Raw genomic sequence first — 21,643 nt, forward strand, 5'->3', positions numbered from 1 at the left:
CAGAAATGAGAGGGAGTTGATAATGAATAGTGAGGTTTTTTCTCTCATCACCCACTCCTAGTCAGAAGAGAGGTGGTGGGTCTCCTCTATCCCCTCCCATCACAGGAGAAGGGAGAACCAATGATGGAGATGGATCTTCCTGTAGAAGGAGCAGATGTGGTCTTCTTGCTGAAATACCTATCCTCTCCCTTCTGGCCCTGCTACCAGCTCCACCAGCTAGTAGTGTTTTCCCCCAAGAGGAGTAGGAGCTCCACAGCGTGCCCCCTTCCTCTCACACAGCTGGACCATGGCAGCTTTAATGTGTTCAGGGCCTTCCACATTTGCAGTAGGAAACAGCAAGATTTAGCCTTTAATGTACGCCAGACTCAGTCTCCTCATTATGTAACTGACAGACTCAGAAATGGAGCTGGATAGCTTAGGAAATGGCACAAAGCAATGTGGTCTTTATTATGCAATTTATTTTTGTTGCAAGTCTGGCCCTTTCAGTAGCTTTTTCTTTTTTAACAAGTGTTTAAGTAGTCTGCGTGATCCCTTTATTTTTGTTGTTTTCTATGTTTTGATTGGTTTATTCTTAGAACAAGTACCAATTTAGCAGGATTTTATGACACAATAAAATCATAGCAGAATTTTAAAATATTGAATCATCATCATGTAAGGAGTCTATGTCTGTATATGTATATTGAGAACAGTTTGAACTACAGAGTCCAGATTCCAATATGCATAATAAACATTTCTGGACTTTTTCTCTGCTTCTCTCTCTTTCAGTATCTTAAGGAAGTGGTTCTCCAACTGTGATCTATGGACCAACAGCTTACTGATCACGTGGGGCCAGATTTTCACAAGAGCCAACAGTTAGGTTTTCAAGTGCTCAGTACACAAAATTGAGGCCACTTTTTTTTTTTTTTCTTCAAAAGAGCTCTGCTCCTGGTTGAGGCACTGAAACCACGGCCAGTTTTTGAAGCATGCTCAGCCCCGACATGTACCGAGCATGCTGAGCTGTCCTGAAAATCTAGCCACTTATTTTGATGCCTAAATGGGAGCCGAGGGTTTTTGGGTTTTTTTTTTTTTTTTTAAGAATCTGGCACTAATTGTGGCTGATGAGCTCTTTTGAAATGTGTGGCCATCAGACTGGTTCTCCCCCTTCTCAACATCTGATTTGTGTCCATTTATTCTTTTATGTAGAGACTGTCCAGTTTGGCCAAGGTACATGGCAGAGGGGCATTGCTAGCACACAATGGCATATATCACATCGGTAGATGTGCAGGTGAACGAGCCTCTGATAGTGTGGCTGATGTGATTAGGCCCTATGATGGTGTCCCCTGAATAGATATGTGGACACAGTTGGCAACAGGCTTTGTTGCAAGGAGAGGTTCCTTACAGACAGCCCCGCAACCAGAATCAAATACTCACCAGCCACCACCCAACACAAACACTAACCCAGGAACCTATCCTTGCAACAAAGAATAAATGGACACAAATCAAACGTCAAGAATTATAACATTCAAAAATCAGTCGGAGAACACTTCAGTCTCTCTGGTCACTCGATTACAGATCTAAAAGTGGCAATTCTTCAACAAAAAAACTTCAAAAACATACTCCAATGAGAGACTGCTGAATTGGAATTAATTTGCAAACTGGACACCATTAACTTAGGCTTGAATAAAGACTGGAGTGGATGTGTCATTACACAAAGTAAAACTATTTCCCGATATTTATCTCTCTCCCCTTTCCCCCCCGCCCCGCTACGGTTCCTCACACGTTCTTGTCAACTGCTAGAAATGGCCCACGTTGATTATCACTGCAAAAGGTATTTTTTTCTCTCCTGCTGGTAATAGCTCACCTTACCTGATCACTCACGTTACAGTGTGTACGGTAACACCCATTGGTTCATGTTCTCTGTGTATATAAAATCTCCCCGCTGTATTTTCCACTGCATGCATCCGATGAAGTGAGCTGTAGCTCACAAAACCTTATGCTCAAATAAATTTGTTAGTCTCTAAGGTGCCATAAGTACTTCTTTGATTTTGCGGATACAGACTAACACGGCTGCTACTCTGAAACCTCTCTGTTAGAATGTGATCCACACTATGAAAAATCAATAAAAATCCTGTTTTAAAGCCCCAGTCCTGCTACCTCTTGTTCATGCAAGTACTCCTTATTTGCCTCAGTAGCCCATTGAATTCAAAGATATTACTCACTGAAGTAAGGATTACTCATGAGAGGGGGATGCAGAACTGGTCCCTAATTTAGTAAAGCAGGACTTACAGGCAGCCAAAAAAATGTTTAAGTTTGCCAATTTGTATATATTTCCTAACACAGAAAAATGGATTAACTTTTTTTATTAACTACAGCTGTTATCTTGTGTTTCTGCTTGAGTCAAATTTTGGATTAGAGTCAGATTTTTTGACTGTACAGTATAGCACATGCTCATTGTGAAAAATGATCTTTACAATAAATGAACATGTGTTTCTCCATGTTCAATTCGGCACTGCATAAATATATACTTTTGGTTCCATAGTTTATAATATATATGAAAATTCTAGGGAAGGGTAAACTGATTATTAAGTAGTTGAAGTGAACAAATATTTCTGTGCGTTCAGTTGACCAAATTTTTGCTTTGCCCTTTCCTGCTTTTGCGGTCACATTGTAAGGGAACATTTAATTGTTTAGAGATTTGGGTAGTCTTCAATTCGGGGAGGTTGTTTTTTACAAAACCTAAATTTTGGGCAACATTTGGTTTGACAGTGTCCTTTAAAAAGAGCGACTATTATGACCCACTCTCACTGCTATGCATGCTATGTACAGTCTACATTTATTTTATTGCCGTACTTCCATGAGATGTTGTCTATGCACCAGAAGACTCTTTCACAGCAACTCTGAGGAGATATATGTAAATACTGATTTAACTTTATTCTTTCTGAAGTTACTGATGGTTTTGTAAAATCTAATGTTAAGTACAAATGTACGTAGCATCAGCGTATATGAATACTTGAAAATACAGCTGGCGTATTCAGAGAGACAGAGTGGATCATCAGGCTGGCTTTCATTGAATTAGTATAAACACACAGAGAGAATAGAAACTAACATCCTGCAAAAAGGACCCAGCCTGACATATTTCTTAGGAGACAACTTTAACAATATTTCTCAATGAACCTTTTACAAAAGGAACCTTCTATTTCAAGATGGCTAAATATTTGGAATTACTATCCAATATAACTTGCTATACTCAAATATATGAGGAAACCCATAAAAACAGCAATCCTGGTCTTTTAGTAAGTTTACGTAATGATACATTATGTAATAGAGTCATTGTGGCACTTCAGTTGGCACATACGTATTTAGAGCAAAGGAAAGTGAAAAAACTACAGCGTATACATTTCTCATAAGTATAATTTTGTCATGAATATTTATGTAATGTAAAATAAAAAAGAAGCTTAAAAATTAGATGAAACAAAACTTTTCTGACTCATAGGAGGAATTTATGTTAAAATCAGAATTCACTGGTTACAGAGAAATCAGGGAGTGTCCATTAAACAAACATTTAAAAAATGGGGGGAACCCTCAGAACCCCAAGCAAACTCTTACTTTAACTTCCACTGTCTTTCCTCCATGCTCGATATGCCTCTCAAGGTATTCTGAAGACAGCAGATCACTGCAACAACAGAAAAGGAACCATGAGCATTGAGTACATACACTTTTGCACTACATCTCAGCTAGGCTTGATGAAACATTTACATCTGAAAAGCACAAAAACAGCAGGATACCTTCCCTGGCATGTTCCCAAAACTCACTGAAACAATTAGCTACAGCAGAGTTGCTATCTATTCTGTGTGTAATAGATTTATATTTGAACACAAAAAAGTGAGACTAGAGTCTACACTGAAATTTTTGGATCCAAAGCCCCAAAAACCAGTCACTGATAATTGAAAGACCAGGTAGGCTGTTGACATCCAAAAGAGGGGGACAAAACTGACAAGGAAAGGTTATTACATTTTTCCATACATTAAAGGGAAACCATATACTTTCAATCTGATTGATTTTTTCTGGTTTACATTAGGAGTAAATAATAAAGAACACACTGCAAGTCACCTCTATAACAGATTACATTTGAGCTGAACAAAAAATGGCAGCTGCCTTTAGCAGACCCCTAGAAAAGTAATGGTGCAGTATTAAGGAAAAAAAATCATAATATACATGTGCACCATAAAAGTGAACTCAGAGTAAGTCTAAAGCAGTAGGTAAGATCATAATGCAGAGGGGAGTCCAGCCAGGATAAGGTCTGGTTATCCTGCCTGCCTTTGGCCATTCCACTGAGATAGACCAGGCTTTTGTACTCGTTTGTTGACTAGCTGACAGAGTGTCATTCTCAGACTCTTGCTGTGGATCTGTCTCAGAGCCATTTATTCACTCTCGCTTTCTCCAGGTGTTCTAAGGCTTTTATCCATATTATTTAGCTAAATGTATGCAGGGACATTGCTAAGCAAAACTTCAGGGGTGAAATGCTGGCCCAGTAAATGGGAATTTCGCCATTAACTTCTGTGGGGTCAAGATTTCATCCCATTGCACAGCGCTAAGTAGATTAAGGAAGATAAACAAAAATACAAAGCAAACATTGGACTAAGGGCAAGATAGTGCACTCAGTACCTCACGAGTGACTTAGGATCCTGGAGCCCCTATCATCCATGGAGTTCATAGAATCATAGAATATTAGGGTTGGAAGAGACCTTATGAGGTCATCTAGTCCAATACCCTGCTCAAAGCAGGACGAACACCAACTAAATCATCCCAGCCAAAGCTTTGTCAAGCCAGGCCTTAAAAACCTCTAAGGATGGAGATTCCACCACATCCCTAGGTAACCCATTCCAGTGCTTCACCACCTCCTAATGAAATAGTGTTTCCTAATATCCAACCTAGACCTCCCCCACTGCAACTGGAGACCATTGTTTCTTGTTCTGTCATACGCCACCACTGAGAACAGCCGAGCTCCATCCTCTTTGGAACCCCCCTTCAGGTAGTTGAAGGCTGCTATCAAATCCCCCCCCCCATTCTTCTCTTCTGCAGACTAAATAACCCCTGTTCCCTCAGCCTCTCCTCATAAGTCATGTGCCCCAACCCCCTAATAATTTTTATTGCCCTTCGCTGGACTCTCTCCAATTTGTCCACATCCCTTCTGTAGTGCAGGGACCAAAACTGGACGCAATACTCCAGATGTGGCCGCACCAGTGCTGAATAGAGGGGAATAATCACTTCCCTTGATCTGCTGGCAATGCTCCTACTAATACAGCCCAATATGCCATTGGCTTTCTTGGCAATAAGGGCACACTGCTGACTCATATCCAGCTTCTCGTCCACTGTAATCGCCAGGTCCTTTTCTGCAGAACTGCTGCTTAGCCAGTCGGTCCTCAGCCTGTAGCGGTGCATGGGATTCTTCCATCCTAAGTGCAGCACTCTGCACTTGTCCTTGTTGAACCTCATCAAATTTCTTTTGGCTCAATCCTCCAATTTGTCTAGGGGTCGCTCTGGACCCTATCCCTACCCTCCAGCATATCTACCTCTCCCCCCAACTTAGTGTCATCTGCAAATTTGCTGCGGGTGCAATTAATCCCATCATCCAGATCATTAATGAAGATATTGAACAAAACCGGCCCCAGAACAGACCCCTGGGGCACTCTGCTTGATACCGGCTGTCAACTAGACATCAAGCCATTGATCACTAAACATTGAGCCTGACAATCTAGCCAGCTTTCTATCCACCTTATAATCCATTCCTCCAATCCATACTTTTTTAACTTTTAATACTGTGGGAGACTGTATCAAAAGCTTTGCCAAAGTTAAGATATATCACATCCACCGCTTACCCCATATCCACATATCTAGTTATCGCATCATAGAAGGCAATCATGTTGGTCAGGTCTGACTTGCCCTTGGTGAATCCATGTTGACTGTTCCTGATCACCTGCCTCTCCTCCAAGTGCTTCAAAATGGATTCCTTGAGGACCAGCTCCATGATTTTGCCAGGGACTGAAGTGAGGCTGACAGGTCGGTAGTTCCCCAGGTTCTCTTTCTTCCTTTTTTAAAATATAGCCACTATATTTGCCTTTTTCCAATTGTCCAGGACCTCCCCCGATTGCCACGAATTTTCAGAGATAATGGCCAGTGGCTCTGCAATCAGAGCCATTTCTAATGGCTTTTGCTTTCTTTCCTTCTGCTAACTTGTCATGATTTTACACATGCAAATCAGTCACTTGTAGAAAGCTCGAAGGCCTAGATGATGTTTTTCTGACTACATCCCTTCATGATTTAAACCTTTTGGGAGAAATGGTCTCTTTTAAGATATGTTTAATCCATGCCTGCTCAGGTAATATATGGTATTTCTTATTGCTTGCAGCCTGTTCCATCTAGCAACAGTTTATCCTTTCACTGGGTTACTAAAAGCATCACTATAACCAAAAGCACAAACTCTACCCTCAATTACTCTTGTGCAACTCCACTGAAGTTACAGTTGTATCTGTGTTACTGAGGTCCACAGGGAGCTGTGTGCTACAACACACAGAACATGATAAGGTCCTTTTCCCACAGACTGTATAGTCTAACTAGGCAGACAACAAAAAACACACTGAGACCAACATCATAAATCGGAGAATGCGTGGGAAGTTTTTTGGGAGGACTATGGGGGACTGATAGTAGGTGGGTGACAGTATTATTTTATTTTTAAACTGGCATGGGGTAGTGTGGCCTTCACAGAAGATGTCAACATGACCTGTTTGCCCCCTAATTGTACCACTATAATAAATCTCTTAATTACATGCAGGAGTGTTTTGTTTATAAACATAATTTCCAACAAAGAATGCCTTATGATAATATATTTATTAATAATTATAGCACAGAGCATGGGAAATATCACAAAACACCAACAAATGCAGTTCTATTTTCACCTTCAATAATAATGAAGCAAATAGATTTGGCTAAAATAAAATAGTTATTTCAAAACGATGTAAATTCCTAGCCAATGCCAATGGAATTAATAATTGGTTAAGAAGCATAAAGCAATGAGCAATCGGCAATAAAATAATTTGTATTTCAGCTGGAATAAGTCACATGGTCCTTTATCTATACAGTAGTGTTGCAGTAGAAGCAGTTTGGTTGACAGCCACCCCATCCTTAAAATCGATTTCTGCTGGCTTAAATATATTTTTTAAAACCATACAGCTACTATAAATGAAAATCTGCATCTGAATACAACAAACAACAATTAAAAAAAAATCTCACAAGTGCTAAGGACATAGAAAATCATGGTGACAAAACACCTATGAGCATAAACTGAACAGGCTGTGATACAATGTTTTCAGAACTATAAGCTCAATCAGTGAGATAAACTCCTTGAAAAGGAGTGAGCAAAAAACCCCACATGTTAAGTTCTAAAAAAATGTTTCAGAAGAAACACATGTGAACTACAACTCTGACAATGAGAAAGCAATTATGATAATGCCAACAATCTGCTTTTGGGGGTTTTGTTTTTTATAAAAACTACAAGAGGGGAAAATGGTTATTTTAAAAATGTACACAAATAGAACAGGCTAATCACCATCTGTTTACAATACCACCATCTTTTAGCACTATTTTAACTCCAAGTCATATCAGCGATTCCATATGGACCAAGAAATAAGAGTGATGTTTTACAAAACAGAGATGGAGTCCCTGTCTTGAACAACTTACAGCCTTAAGAGGTCAGATTGCTGCTACCCTTCCTAGCCAAGTAGTCCCAGTGATAGAACACAAGGAAACTAGAAGGCTTAGGGAGTAAGATTTGAGTGTTAGAGAGGGGTCCCAGTTCAGGAAAGCACCTTTATTCAGGACAGCACATAAGCATGTGCTTCAGAATTGTCTTGAATAGGTACAGACTTAAGCATGTGTATACATGGTTTTCCTGAATTGAGGCTAGGAATAGGAATACACAGAGAATAGGTGGGATGTGAAAAAAACAATCAAGGTGTTGGAGATTAAATGGGTGCAGAGAGTATGAGGGAGAAGAATCTGCTATGGAGAAAGAAAAGGAGGACTTGTGGCACCTTAGAGACTAACCAATTTATTAGAGCATAAGCTTTCGTGAGCTACAGCTCACTTCCTCAGATGCATATCGTGGAAACTGCAGCAGGCTTTATATATACACAGAGAATATGAAACAATACCTATTCCCACCCCACTGTCACCCTGGTGAGAAAACCTGGATTTGTGCTGGAAATCACTTTAGATAAGCTATTACCAGCAGGACAGTGGGGTGGGAATAGGTATTGTTTCATATTCTCTGTGTATATATAAAGCCTGCTGCAGTTTCCACGATATGCATCTGAGGAAGTGAGCTGTAGCTCACGAAAGCTTATGCTCTAATAAATTGGTTAGTCTCTAAGGTGCCACAAGTCCTCCTTTTCTTTTTGCGAATACAGACTAACACGGCTGTTACTCTGAAACCTGCTATGGAGAAGTAAGTGGGTCAGAACTAAGTCTGGAATGAAGATCATGGAGTAAAGAAAGGAGAATATAAAACAATCAATCAGACTGGAAAGAAGAGGAGACAAGTCCATAGATCTTGAAGACTAAGAGAGAGAGAGATTTGTATTTGATTCTGGAACAGAAAAGAAGACAAGGAATATTTCTAAGTATGGAAGAGATGTGTTCCCTTTTCCAGGTGCAAGTGAGGGGAAAAAACTGGATTTTGAACAAACTGAAGCCTCAAGAGTGGAGATTTAGGGAAAGCATAAAAATAGAATTACAGCATTCCAGATGACTGAATCTGAATGCATGGATAGAAGTTATGAGAGCAGAGATAGCTGTCCTATGTAGAAACAATAGACAGAATTCCAAACCTAAGAGATATGGGAAGCACCAATGTTATAGGTGAGAAATAATGATTGAATTTACTGTATCTGATATTGTTGCCCTTTTCCATTGTACCTTGTGGAACATTTTTGTGAATGTTTTTCTTCTGTCTCATCACTTTTTCTGCTGTCTCTTCTCTGTCTTTCTTAAAGTTCATCCCTTTCCACAGTCCTCCATTATGTGTACCTAAAAATTCAGCAAAAGACTTTAATGAGAGTTTAGCTTCAAGTCAAACACAGTTTCTGACAACAGGATCAAATATGAGATTTGAGTTGGGAAGCTTTACAAAAAGGAAAGTGGTGGAGTTTTGGTTGAAATGCTCTTCCCACCAAATTAGTAGATAGCCTTTCTGGACATGCTGGATTCGAGGTAAGTTACACAAAGTATAGATGTTGAGAAAATTCAGACAAAGAGAAAATGATGAAAGGCCCAAAAGAATGAAAGAGAAAAGGCTTCAGTATCACCTGCATGGTAATGATAACCCAAGTTGAAGAGATTGGTTCGAGGGCTGAACCCTTCAGAACACCAGAGTGGAAAGATCTGTGCAAGAGGAGTGCATACTGCCTGTCACAAGAAGTAGCTGATGGAAAAGTAAACATGTAACTAGTAAACAAAATGGTTTTGACTCCAACTAACTGAAGAAGGCCACAATCATCAACAACTGTATCAAAGACAACTGAGTTCAAGAAAAATGAGGAGCACAAGAGAGAGTCTGTTTCCAACAAGACAAGATTATTGTAAAAAAGCAGTCTCAATACTGTGAAATAGGCAGCATACCAGCTGGTAGCAAGCAGGGGTTTGCTGTTGGAGTGGTGATGAAAGAATACTTTTCTTAAGGAAGGTTAATAGCTATTGAAGGAGTGAGTATAGGGTGTGATTTTTGAGAATCAGGGTGTGGAGATTCAGGGCCGCAGGGAAGATAACATTGGAAAGTTGGGTTGATTATTCCCTTGACTAAAGGGCCAAGAATGGGGAGACAAGGCAAGAGGGAACAGAAATCGAGCTTTTTCTCTATGATTAATCTGAAATTCAACTATCCCAGGCAGTCAGAGCACAGGGACTATATAGTTACTGATTTGCAGGTCTGTTATGTTAGTATGGTTTCGGTATCAGCCATGAAACAATTTAAAAAAAATGTGATTTACAAAATCTGCTTCTGAAGAGCCACTTAGATGGCACATTCCTGCATCTGACTGGCTGGAGCATTCAGAATCTCTCATACTTATGCCCACTTTCTAAGCCAATCCACCCAGTCTTCTGCTTTCCCCTCAATGCCCAATCCTCTGTTCTGTTCAGGAAGGATTTGCTAACTCCAAACTCCATTGAGAACGTCTGTTTATCACATTATATTTGTAAAGCTTTCACCACACTCCATATCCCCTCTTCACAATTATGAAAAAAAATTTCCAATTGATATTTAATTTAATGGATATAGCTATTAAGTTAACCAGATGGGTATCTAGGGAGTATTAGCCTGAAAGAAGAAACAGTTCTGCTTCTCTGAAGCAGTAGCAGGAAGTGCAGGACAGGGCTGTAGGAGAAGAACTACTGTTTGAGGTGTCTTTGGGAGATGTGTACAGTGGCCATTTTGAGAGGAATGAAAAGGCAGTTTGAAACGTACATGTACGTTCTGACCTGAAGAACTTCAAGCTGCTCTTCACTTTCCAAATACTCTGGCCCTGCTATTTTCTGCTATTAAAAGCAAAACTTTTTTGGGTGGGGGAAAGGGGAAGGTGATTCCATGTACTCCCTTGCCTCTTCCATTTGGGTATTAAACAACAAACAGTTACTCCAAAAAGAAATTAGGGATGTATGAATAAGTTGAGTCCTCAACAGATCACACACAGACTCTGTCCAAACTCAGTACTTTTCTATTATTATTATTAAATCAAAAAAAGTAGCGCAATATGAACCTCAGCTAAAGCATCTAACACATGCTGGTATGTGCCTGAGATTTCCCTCTCCAGAACGTCTTCAGTCCTAACTCCTGACTCCTTCTTACCTAAAAGTACACTCTGGCTCCATTGATAGCCTGGTGGGAGCTAATTGATCCCACCTGCCAATATGACTCAACAGTAATTACCCTGAATCTTACTGCAGGATTTCAGCATGTGATCTTAGAGTGGCTCAAGAGAGGAGCTCTGGAATCCTAAACAGGCCTGTAATGGGTAAAGTAATAAAACTTTACAACTAAACATAATGTTCTGATTTGTGAACAGCCAAGGTTTGGACTCCTGGAGAGGGTTAATTTCTTGGTGGAATGAGCATAAGCTGCCTCAAGATGTTCTTGACTATTTTCATTTTATTTTCCTTATGTCCATAGTTCCTATTATCGCTTTGAAAAAGGAGTGGCAGCAAAAGCAGCGAGAAAAGCTTTCACAAAAGTTGCAGCACTTTCACTGCTCCATCACAAACAGCTCCAGGTTCAAACTCCAGCCTGACTGCTGACATGCGTAATTTTGCCAGCTTGGGTTCATCTGTCAATTTGTAGTTGTTACACCAAGGGCTTTTCTGGTCCATCCCTTTTCAGCCCTTGTGTTCTGACTGGGTAAGGTGGTCTTGTCTGCACAGCGTTACTCCTTTTGACCGAAGTGACTGGCCAAAGTTAAGGGCCCTGAGAGTTGCTTCGACTAGGAAGAGAAACTGATGATGGAGTCGGGTATCTGGTGACACAATCCGGATTATTTGCATAGAATGTACAAAATCCTGTTCCCCTGAACACAGGCGTCAAGCAACAGTAAACAGTTTCTTTGCTCATATCTCCAACACCCTTTCAGCCAGTGCTCAAATCAAAACGAACTCTCTCTACTCTTTTCTCAAGGCCATGCTCAGTGCTTCTTTCGGCTCTGTCTTGCTGCCTACTCTCTGCTTTTATGTGTTTCTCCCCTTCTTACACACACACAGATGCACAAACCTCTATCAAACAACACCCAGAGAAAACCCTCCACCCACATTGTTCTAATTCCTGGGCAGACTCAGATGGACCTTTTTTTCTGGGCAGTGACATATGCCGGTGTTTTGGTGTGAGGCCCTTCTTTATCCCGAATGAAGGACAGCTGCTACACTACCAGTTTCAATGATGTTTCGCCCAACCCATAACAATAATGGGCATATAGTCAATTTTGTGGGAAATTACTGAAAAATTCTGCACATAATGTAGAATGCCTAGTGCCCTTAGCTTCCAAGAAAAACACAAGAGCTAATATTTTGTACTGTAGGTACAGAGAAAAGGGATCTAGTCATGGACTGACTTTAATATACCATACCATTTTTAACTATTGTCTTTTATGAAATCTAAATATAGTTTCCAACACAATAAAAGGAAGAATAATGCTTGCAAAGCTACTTAAAGTGCTATTAACCATTTCATAATTATACTTTTAAAAGAAAGACCCTTTGTAGAATCAGAGCTGCAAGGTGCACAAACACAATACAGTAGTTATTTTTTTTGCTAATACAGGGATTGTAACTACAGCCTACTTCTTCATGCCATACAAAGACTCCATCTACTTCCAACACAGTGGATCAGCAACACCTCATGCGGAAATTCTTTGCAGTAACCAACAGGAGGCACTACTGCTGGAGATGCTCTGAAACTAGAATATGAATAATGGGCTGAAGATGGTATTAGGTATCAACCTTCATTGGAAGGGTGATGAAATCAGGTTTTTCTTGCTCTAACTTTCATGATCCTAAGTCTCAGGGCTTGCTTACATGGCAGAATTACTCCCTGGCAAGCTAGGGTGTGAATCCACATCGCACCAGCTTGCCACACACACAGTAACATTCTCTGTGGACTCTGCTACAGCCCAGTGAAAGTTCTGGAGTGCGGCTTAGTCTACAACACCAGGACTTTCACTCTGCTGGAGCAATATCCACAGGGGATGTTAGTGCGTGCCAAGCTAGTGCACTGTAGATTCACACCCTAGCTTGCCACACAGTAACTTCCCATGTAGACAAACCCTAGAAAGCTGAAAGCAGCCTGGGTAAAGGGCAAGTACTCTGTTGTTGCCTTACTCCTATTTCACAGTACAGTAGCAATGGCAACACCAGCATCAATACAGCTTCATGCTGTTTTTATTTATGAATAATTTACACAAGTATATCTTCATGCATTTTCATTTTTACTGACATTTCTGAAGAAAGCCTATTAAAATAAACAGACATTTTTAGACTGAGTTTGCACCTCTACTACAAAGTGAAGAGAGCTTTATCAATGCCATTCTGTCCATGTGTCAATGTTGGGGGCGGGGGGTTCCTTTAAAGTTTGAGTGAATATAATTAATTTTAGTGTTTGAGCACATTAATAATACTGGTGGGAGGCAAGCACAGAGCAGACAGATGCTAGACACATTTCCCACACAACTTTCCCAATGCAGCTCCATCCCAGCCTTTAATGTGCCTTTTCTTGCAATAGCAGAAACTACCTCCCTTGTTGAGGTTTTGTGATGTGGAAAACGTTTTCCTGAGTCAAATTTATTTCAGTTGTGATCCAGGGTGCATTTAAATCCAGATCTCCATACTAAAATGGTTGTATGTTCATCTATTTTAGTACAGTAGCACTAGTCAACATTTGGTGCCAATTGCCCTCTCACAAATCAAACTAATTTCAGATTAAGGAATTACATCCAAAAACACTAAGGTTGCAAAATCAAACATTGAAAAGTTAGAAAATGCCAGACTTAAGGATGCATAGGCAGCCTTCATTTGGCCCCGTCATGCATATCCATTATGATACAAGCTTTAATTACATAATCACATACTCTGTTTATCGCAGGATTCCTGTCTCGCTTGGTAAATGGGTAGTTTTTCTTCTTATTCCCCTTTTACAATGTGTGGCCACAGAGCTCTTTTAATTATACACTGTACAAACCCAGTATTGAATACAAAATTATTCATTTCTCCCTGGGCATTTCTATGACGCTCTCATTATCAGATCTGAGAATTTCACAAATATTAATGAATTTATCTACACATCACCCCTGTAAGAATCAGTGGCATTATCAGCATCATAGATGGAGACTAACACACAGACAGATTAAAGCCAAAAAATCAAAAACATCCACTAGTTTTGGATGCCCAACTTGAGATATCTAGGGCCTGATTTCTCAGAGTATTTAGCATTACATAGCAGTTTGTATGTTCAAAGCACAGCTCCTATTGACTTCAGTTGTAGCTGTAAATGCTCAACATCCCAGGGGTGTCACTCACACTGAGCACCCAGTCAATGAGGAACACACAATTAGTAGCCAACTGTGAATATTTTGGTTAAAATGGCTTGCCCACCATCATATCGGAACTCTGAGGCAATCCAGTTCTATAGCGCAACATCCAACTGCCTCAATCACAACACCTCTTCCTGCAATCCCCTGCTCATTCACTACACTCCTCCCACAACAAATGAGAAGGGTTTCTACAGCCTCATTCCCTACATGACCCTGACTCATTCCCAGAACTCCGTCCCTCCTATGGGAAAAATAGTATGTGGTCAAGTCATTAAAGATTGCATCATAATTCATACACACAAAGGGGCTGCATTAAGGTTGCAGTGTTATAAACCGCTCTGTCCCCAGGCCTTTACACAGCTCCTGTCCCTCCCCCCCCCCCATCCAACCCCGCAATCTCCTGGCTTTTGCCCCTTTTCCGTTCTGTTCCTATTCATCCTCCTTCTTCCATTCCTGGGGGGTGGCGGATTCAGCCTCAGACAGATGCCCAGCATGGAAAATTTCAGCCTAAACAGTTAAAGTTTGGAAAATCATAAAAAAACGCTGAAAACAGGGTCTTATAATGGAAAGTCTTGGGTACTCAACTATTGACAGCACCACCAGCTAAAATACATACCATATACCAGATCCTCTGCACTAATCACCATGATGTCAAAGAACAAAATTACCATGTATTTTCTTAGATATTGTGTATTCTTCAAATAAAAAATGTTGTTATGAACATATATGAATTAAAAATATATAATAATTCAAATTATGGAGACATTTATCCTTATTAATGTCAACCTAATAAAAGTATTGTCTTGATGAATATTTGAAGTGTTTCAGAAATTAAATGAAACCAATGGATTACTAAGTACTGTCATCCTTGTGGGGAAAAATATTCATAATAGTGCAAAATGTCTACATTACTGGACCAGAAAGGAGGGGAACACCACTTACCAAAAGAACAAAAGCAAAGTTCATCTGTTGTAACACTGTAATTTGTTCTTTCAAAAAAGACTTGTATGCTAATAGCATAGACGTTTTTCTGGGTTAGAAGTCGGTGCTCCCACTCATGATATTTGGCAGGTGAACCATTGCCAGAGTTAGTCGGCAACAATGCAAACAAACCCTCAACTTGTCCACCTTAACACATGCATAAGACAGATAGAAAAGGGTGTTGCTTGAAGGAGCTATCCACAGCAGAATGGAGCCATAAACTGTCAGTCTAGAGACATCACAAAATTACAGACAAAGTTGAAAGAAAAAAAAAAGTCCCAGCTGATCTTAAAAATGAACGAGCAAGCACGAGGACACCAGTTGTTTAACTATATAATCCAAAGGAGCTACAAATGGAGAGCATTATTATTTAATTTAATTTAATATAATTATTTAACCACAGAATCCAGAATATAATCACAATACCCTGAGTATAAAGCCATCAATCTTGATTTAACACATAGCATGTACACCAGAATAGCTAGCATCCAAAAAGACAAATGCCAGCAAATTATGACTCCTTGGTCTTACTTTGTGCTGTTTGGAATCTGGATGGTTTACTGAATGGGCAAACAGTTGACATGCTAGGGTGACTGGCAGATGTGTTAGTGTCCCTACGTATGGGTTGATTGCTGGCAAATAGGTACTAATCACTGTCATCTTTTGTTTCCCTCTTAGGGTATCATGAACATATTTATTTGGTATTTTAAAAGCTCTCATTCTATCCTAAGTCAGTCACTGAAATCCAGAGAAAACAATTACTTCTTACTCTGGCATGTACATTTTTTTAAAAAATACCTGGCTCATTAACCAAATCACATGCTCAGTAGTAATCTCCACAACAGCCGTTCAAATCAATGCTCCACAGGTAGCCAACACATCACGAGGACAGTGCAGTGTTTATTACTTATTCTCCATTGCCACACGGATTAAAGTATGAGCTGATTCACACTGACAGGATTCAGTAGTGAACACGACTTGAATCCTTGGGGAATCAGAATATATCCCTCTTTTATCTTGGTTATAGCTGGAGTACATTATAGGTTTTCTTCCACCCTCCCCTCCCAAACCTCCAGTTTAAAAGGACATCTACATCCATTGTCCTCATGATTCTTCATTCCCAAAATAACGCTCAGAGTAGAGCCAAATTCTGCACTGGTTTACACTGGCGTACATAATAGTAGTACTGACTTCACTGGGGTTACAACGGGTTTAGAGCAGTACAAAGGAGTGGAGAATTTGATCCCTGATCTGGGCATATTAGCCGACATCCGACATCCAGTTAACATGGCACAGAGTTTGAGGCAGAGAAGGTAGCACACAAAATCTTAGCCCATTCAAATAGTTCTGCTGGGGGTTCTCATATAACTGAAGCCATGCTGCCGACATCCACTCTACACACACTGCTGAGGGGCATCTGCCGGAGAAATACTCTAAAACATACAAACATGAATAAATAAAAACACAGTTGTATGTCTTTTCTTGCTTCCGCTGCTCGTCTGTTACATTCGTTTATTCATGACTTCCATTTTCTCCATCATTCATCTATTTCCACCATTCCGTTCAGTATTTCCTTTGTCCCATTCATGTATTCTTGGCATGCACTGAATGAAGTCCTAAATTAGGACTAATCCCATTGCCTTGTTTGAAGAACTCGATTTTGTAGAATTCTCAAGATTAGAAAATAGGGGCCTGTATACCAGGATGTGTTGCACATTTCCTTGACTCAGAAAGGTGTACTGAGCTGCATTTTGCTGAATGTTACATGTGTGTTTACTTTAATGTACAATTGTTCTAACACATATTTAAAGAATTTAGTACATTTTATTCAGCCCTGCTCAACAATAAGCATCTGTATTTTTATAATTTATCACATGATCAGTAGTTTAAATTTTAAAACTTATGGCATTACAAACTCAAATATTGATATAGCAGAAGCACTGAAATGCATCCTATGATGAAAAAATGATGGGAGTCAAAGTAGATTGCAATTTGCACTGCAAAGTACATTATTCTTTCCATGGTACTTAGTTTTCACATTCCCTAGAATCTGAATGACCACCTCCATTTTCCTTGCAGGAATGCCTCCCTCTGTGGGTGAAATGATGCCTTTTGCTGGCACCCATGGGCCCACTTCAGTAATAGATCACGATTCTCTTTTCATCATACAGCAGTTCACTGTGATTAGAATTTCTTCGTAGTCTGTCCTTACCCCTCATAGTCAATGTCTACATTCATATTTGGTTTCCAAAACACTACCCAGTAGGAATTCTGGGTAAAAACATCTTCCTCCATGCTTTAGCCCACTACTTCTGGTCATCATTTTTCAAATACTATATTGCATTTTCACCCAGAATTTAGTACCCATTTCATTTCCTTCAGGACTGTCACATTTCCAGTGACATCACAAAATGTATCTTGTAGGAAAAGAGTTAAAAGATGCAACCACCTCCAAAACTGAGTATGTAGGATTTGGTTTGATTCTTAATGTGTCCTATTATCCTCTGTCAACAAATCCTGTAGTTTGGCAATATGCTTTATTTTCCTCTCAGAAGGCACAAGTGAGTATTTCTTCTAAGTAACTGAGGACTAAATTTTCCTCTTAGACAACTCTGCTCAGAGCTAATTTTTCCACAGCAGCCTTATAGCTGCCTCCTTGTTCATAAACACTACAACAGACTCTTTCATTACATGATCATTCATACAATGTATATCCATTAATAACAAAAAATACTATATGCACATCAAATGGTGGGGAAATAATGCAACTGCTGTATGTATTATATTGTACTGCTGTGTAAGTCTGTAGAGGGAATGACACTATCACAAACAGCATTGAGTACTGCTCCTCACAGTGCTCACATTTTAAATTCTGTATAGCCCTATCTGTGTAGCAGCTCACAGGGACTTCTGTAGATGCAAAGTGCCACTGTGACTAGGTGGAAGAGGTATGCTGGGGGCACAATATAATTTCATTTCTGGCACCATTCCCCTTGTTCTCCACCCCTTTCACTTAGCCACACTGCAATCTGCCCCTGGAAGCTCCTTGTCCAGAACCATATGCTGACCAGGAGTGGGAAATACAGCTGAGTGACAAGGTATGATATTGGAATAATGGACACCTGCAATACAAATGAATCTATAAGGGTTCTGGCCCAATGGAGACACTTATGGGTGTGATTGATACCTGAGCGTAGACTATATAAGTTGACTTAAAATTGTGCTTCAGTGAGTGCTGAGTATGAACTCCAGAAAAAGACACAAGATTTCTAACGAGAATCTTAACTTCAAATTTGCAGATGTCTTTGCATCAAATCTGATGTGCTCATGAATGCCAGGTTTGTATAATTTTTGGTGGTGCTCAGAACGGGTCCAAGCAGAGCCATCCCATCCATAGGACAGACCGGGGTAACCACCCTGGGCCCCGTGCTTTGGGGGGCTCTGCACTTCAGGGGGACATAGGGTCCAGGGTGGCCTGGACGGATAGTGGGGGGCCTGGCACTGGCAGCAAGCAACCCAGCCCCAGCTCACCCCGATCCACACCACTAGGTCCCAGTGTCACTCGGGGGAGGAGGTGGAAGCTGGAAAGAGGCAGGGTGGGGGCTTAGAGGAAGGGGTGGAATGGAGTGGAGAGGGGGCAGGGCAGAGAAGGGGCAGGAAGAGCCAGGGCGGGGGTTGGGGGAAGGGGTGGAAAGGGGGCAGGGTGGAGCAGGGGCGGGAAGAGGCAGGGCAGTGCAGAGTGGGCTGAGGCCGGGTCGCTTGCTGCTGCTGGCACCTGGCACCCCACCAACCCTCTTGGACTCCCTGGACCTCACATCCCCCTTAAGCACAGGGACCCCCAAAGTGCAGGGCCTGGGGCGGTTGCCCCTGTCCATCCTATGGATGGGATGGCTCTGACAATATAAGCCCAAACATTGGTGGAGCCGGGCCCATGTTCCTGAATACTGGTGGAGCACGGGCACCACATGCCAATATAATTTGCCACCTATGGATGTGCTGCCAGTGTTTTAACAAGGGATGCCCACAGATTCCTTATCCTGCCTTTCCCCTGTGGTAAACCCTGTGTCCTGGGGTAAGTGTGGCAGGGAAGTGGGATGGCAATGTGTAAGAGGTAAGGAAATCATCCCAGCTCTTCCCATATTTTGGTGACAGAATTTAAACAAGGGGCTTTCCTGGAAACCCCCAAGGCCTTCCTCTAGCACATCACTGCTAATCAGTTTTAAGGGTTTTTGGAGTCATTCATGCAAACACTAATTCCAATAAGTGGCACTGCAATTTACACCACAGCTATTTACAACTCGACAAGAGCACAAGTCCTTGAACATTTTATTATCCTCTTTACTATGTAACGCTATCCTCGTTATGACACATATTTGGAGTCTTCCTCAATATTTCTAAATGATTTATGTTTCTAAAACAAGTTCCTTCCAATGTACCATGTGCTATTTATAATAAAAAAAAATTGAACTCATTTGAATTCAGTGGTTCTGTAGTGTAACAAAGTTGACAGTCAAGCACAGGGGAGGAGGACTGTGGCTTTCAGAACAAGGAAACACCTTCAGAAAGCTGAACATTATTTAGAAGAATATAATTCTAAGTTGAACAGTAAATTGAAATAAAGCAACCTCCAGTGATGCTTATGATTTTGATTTACTTTTTAAAAAATGAAACGGGGGGGGGGGGAAGCATGAAAATGATAGTTTCCTCCATGGATTAGATACATGTCTAATGAAAGTACTCATTTTATTCTCATCCACAATTTTTTTTTAATTAAAATAAAATAATGAGAACCACATTTACAGAGTCATTTCTAAGACTCAATCCTCCCATTGCAGTAACTGGATGTGCTCCTGTGGGTAAGGTTTGCCTATGGGACTAAAGCTTTCAGGATTTTGCCTTAGTGTTGGGTGGTCAGAACCAATATGAAAAATGCAGCTGTGTCTTAATGCATAAACATGTTAACTGGTGTACATTTCCCCAGCAGTCTTCTGATTTCTCCCCTAACAGCACACAGTTAACAATGTTTGGGATGGGATAGTGTCATCTAAAACTGCCACTTATCATACTCTGTTTATAGCAAATAGCTGTTTGAAAGGAAAACAGTTAAATTGCTGGGCAAATCAAAGGAAAGCCTTAATAGGAATAAACAACTTTTCCTTTTTACAGCTGTGTGGGTTGCAGATCATTGTTATGATGAGATGGAGATGACAGTACGCCAGAGCCGCTAGGGAAGTAGAGCGTAAGAATAGATAATGTGATGCCTGGGACACCTCAGATGCCCTAAGAATGTGTTCTGAAGGATGTTCTCTCTAGATTCCCAACTGCCATGCTCCCATCTTCTGCCAAGAGACCAAGGCTAATGTTTTCAAACTCAGGTGCTTGAAAATATGAATGATGATGCCAACTTGGGCACCTAAATAAGACTTGGGATTTCCAGAGGTGCTGAGCACTCATTGTGTCCATTGACCTGAACAGGAGTTATTAGTGCTCAGAAGCTCTGGAAATCAAGCCTCTCTTATTTAGGAGTCTAAATATGGATGTAGGATGCCTAACTTAATGCACTAGAGTTTGAAAATTTTGGCCAAATTGCATTATGGGAAAGATTCAAAATGTTCAAAGTTCAAAATTGGGACATAAATCCAGTTGCGGAGAGGAATCCAGCAGAGACAAATGAGTTTCATAGGAGCCCATTCGGTGGGAGTGCATGGGAGAGACAGATAGACTGTACAGATGGTACACACATTGCAGGGTGGAAAGATTTAGTGCCTTTGTACATTCCCATGTGGTTCCCCTACAAAACCCAGGCTCTGTGCGCTAGTTGAGAATTTCAGTTTATAGCAGTAGAGCAAAGTTCTGCTATTTTTCCTGCTAAAAGGACCCTGCAGTTATTTATCCCTGTCCTCATGAAACATACTGAACTACTTTGCAACTTTTTTGTAGTATTTTAAAGCAGTGGCTCTCAACCTTTCCAGACTACAGAACGCCTTTCAGGAGGCTGATTTGTCTTGCGGACCCCAAGTTTCACCTCACTTAAAAACTACTAGCTTACAAAATCAGACATAAAGATACAAAAGTGTCACAGCACACTATTACTGAAAAATTCCTTACTTCCTCATTTTTACCATATAAATTATAAAATAAATTGTGACTCTCAGTTGAAAAACACTGATACAGTATATAGAGCAATATAAACATGTCATTGTTCGGATGAAATTTTAGTTTGTACTGACTTCGCTAGTGCTTTTCATGTAGCCTGTTGTAAAACTAGGCAAATATCTAGATGAGTTGATGCACCCCTTGGAAGACCTCTGCATACCCCTGGTTGAGAAACACTGTTTTAAAAAGCTAAGATTAAGAGAGCCTGTTTTTAAAAACACATCTGGCTTTCTCATTATTTAAGGGCACAGTCTTTCTGATGTATAGATGAAAAATGTGTCTACATACCCACACGATCAAAGTAATGCACTTACATTTTTTAAAGCAAATTTCACTTTGAAACAAGGCATACAGCAGCCTTCCTTGGTGAAGTAATGAAAAATGACATAGTAATAGTCCAAACA

At 40.5% G+C, this 21,643-nt stretch overlaps 1 protein-coding gene across 8 annotated transcripts in view; it reads right to left on the reverse strand.

The window, feature by feature from the left end:
• Positions 1 to 21,643, reverse strand: part of ADAM22 (ADAM metallopeptidase domain 22) — a 196,248-nt gene that overhangs the window by 104,029 nt on the left and 70,576 nt on the right. For all 8 annotated transcript variants that reach the window (XM_073334068.1, XM_073334061.1, XM_073334066.1 and 5 more), the window contains exon 4: positions 3,586 to 3,652. In XM_073334068.1, coding sequence (XP_073190169.1) covers positions 3,586 to 3,652 — 67 coding nt within the window. The remainder of the gene's footprint in view (positions 1 to 3,585; positions 3,653 to 21,643) is intronic.

This window comes from Lepidochelys kempii, chromosome 2 (genome assembly GCF_965140285.1).
Source record: "Lepidochelys kempii isolate rLepKem1 chromosome 2, rLepKem1.hap1, whole genome shotgun sequence".
NCBI lineage: Eukaryota > Metazoa > Chordata > Testudines > Cheloniidae > Lepidochelys > Lepidochelys kempii.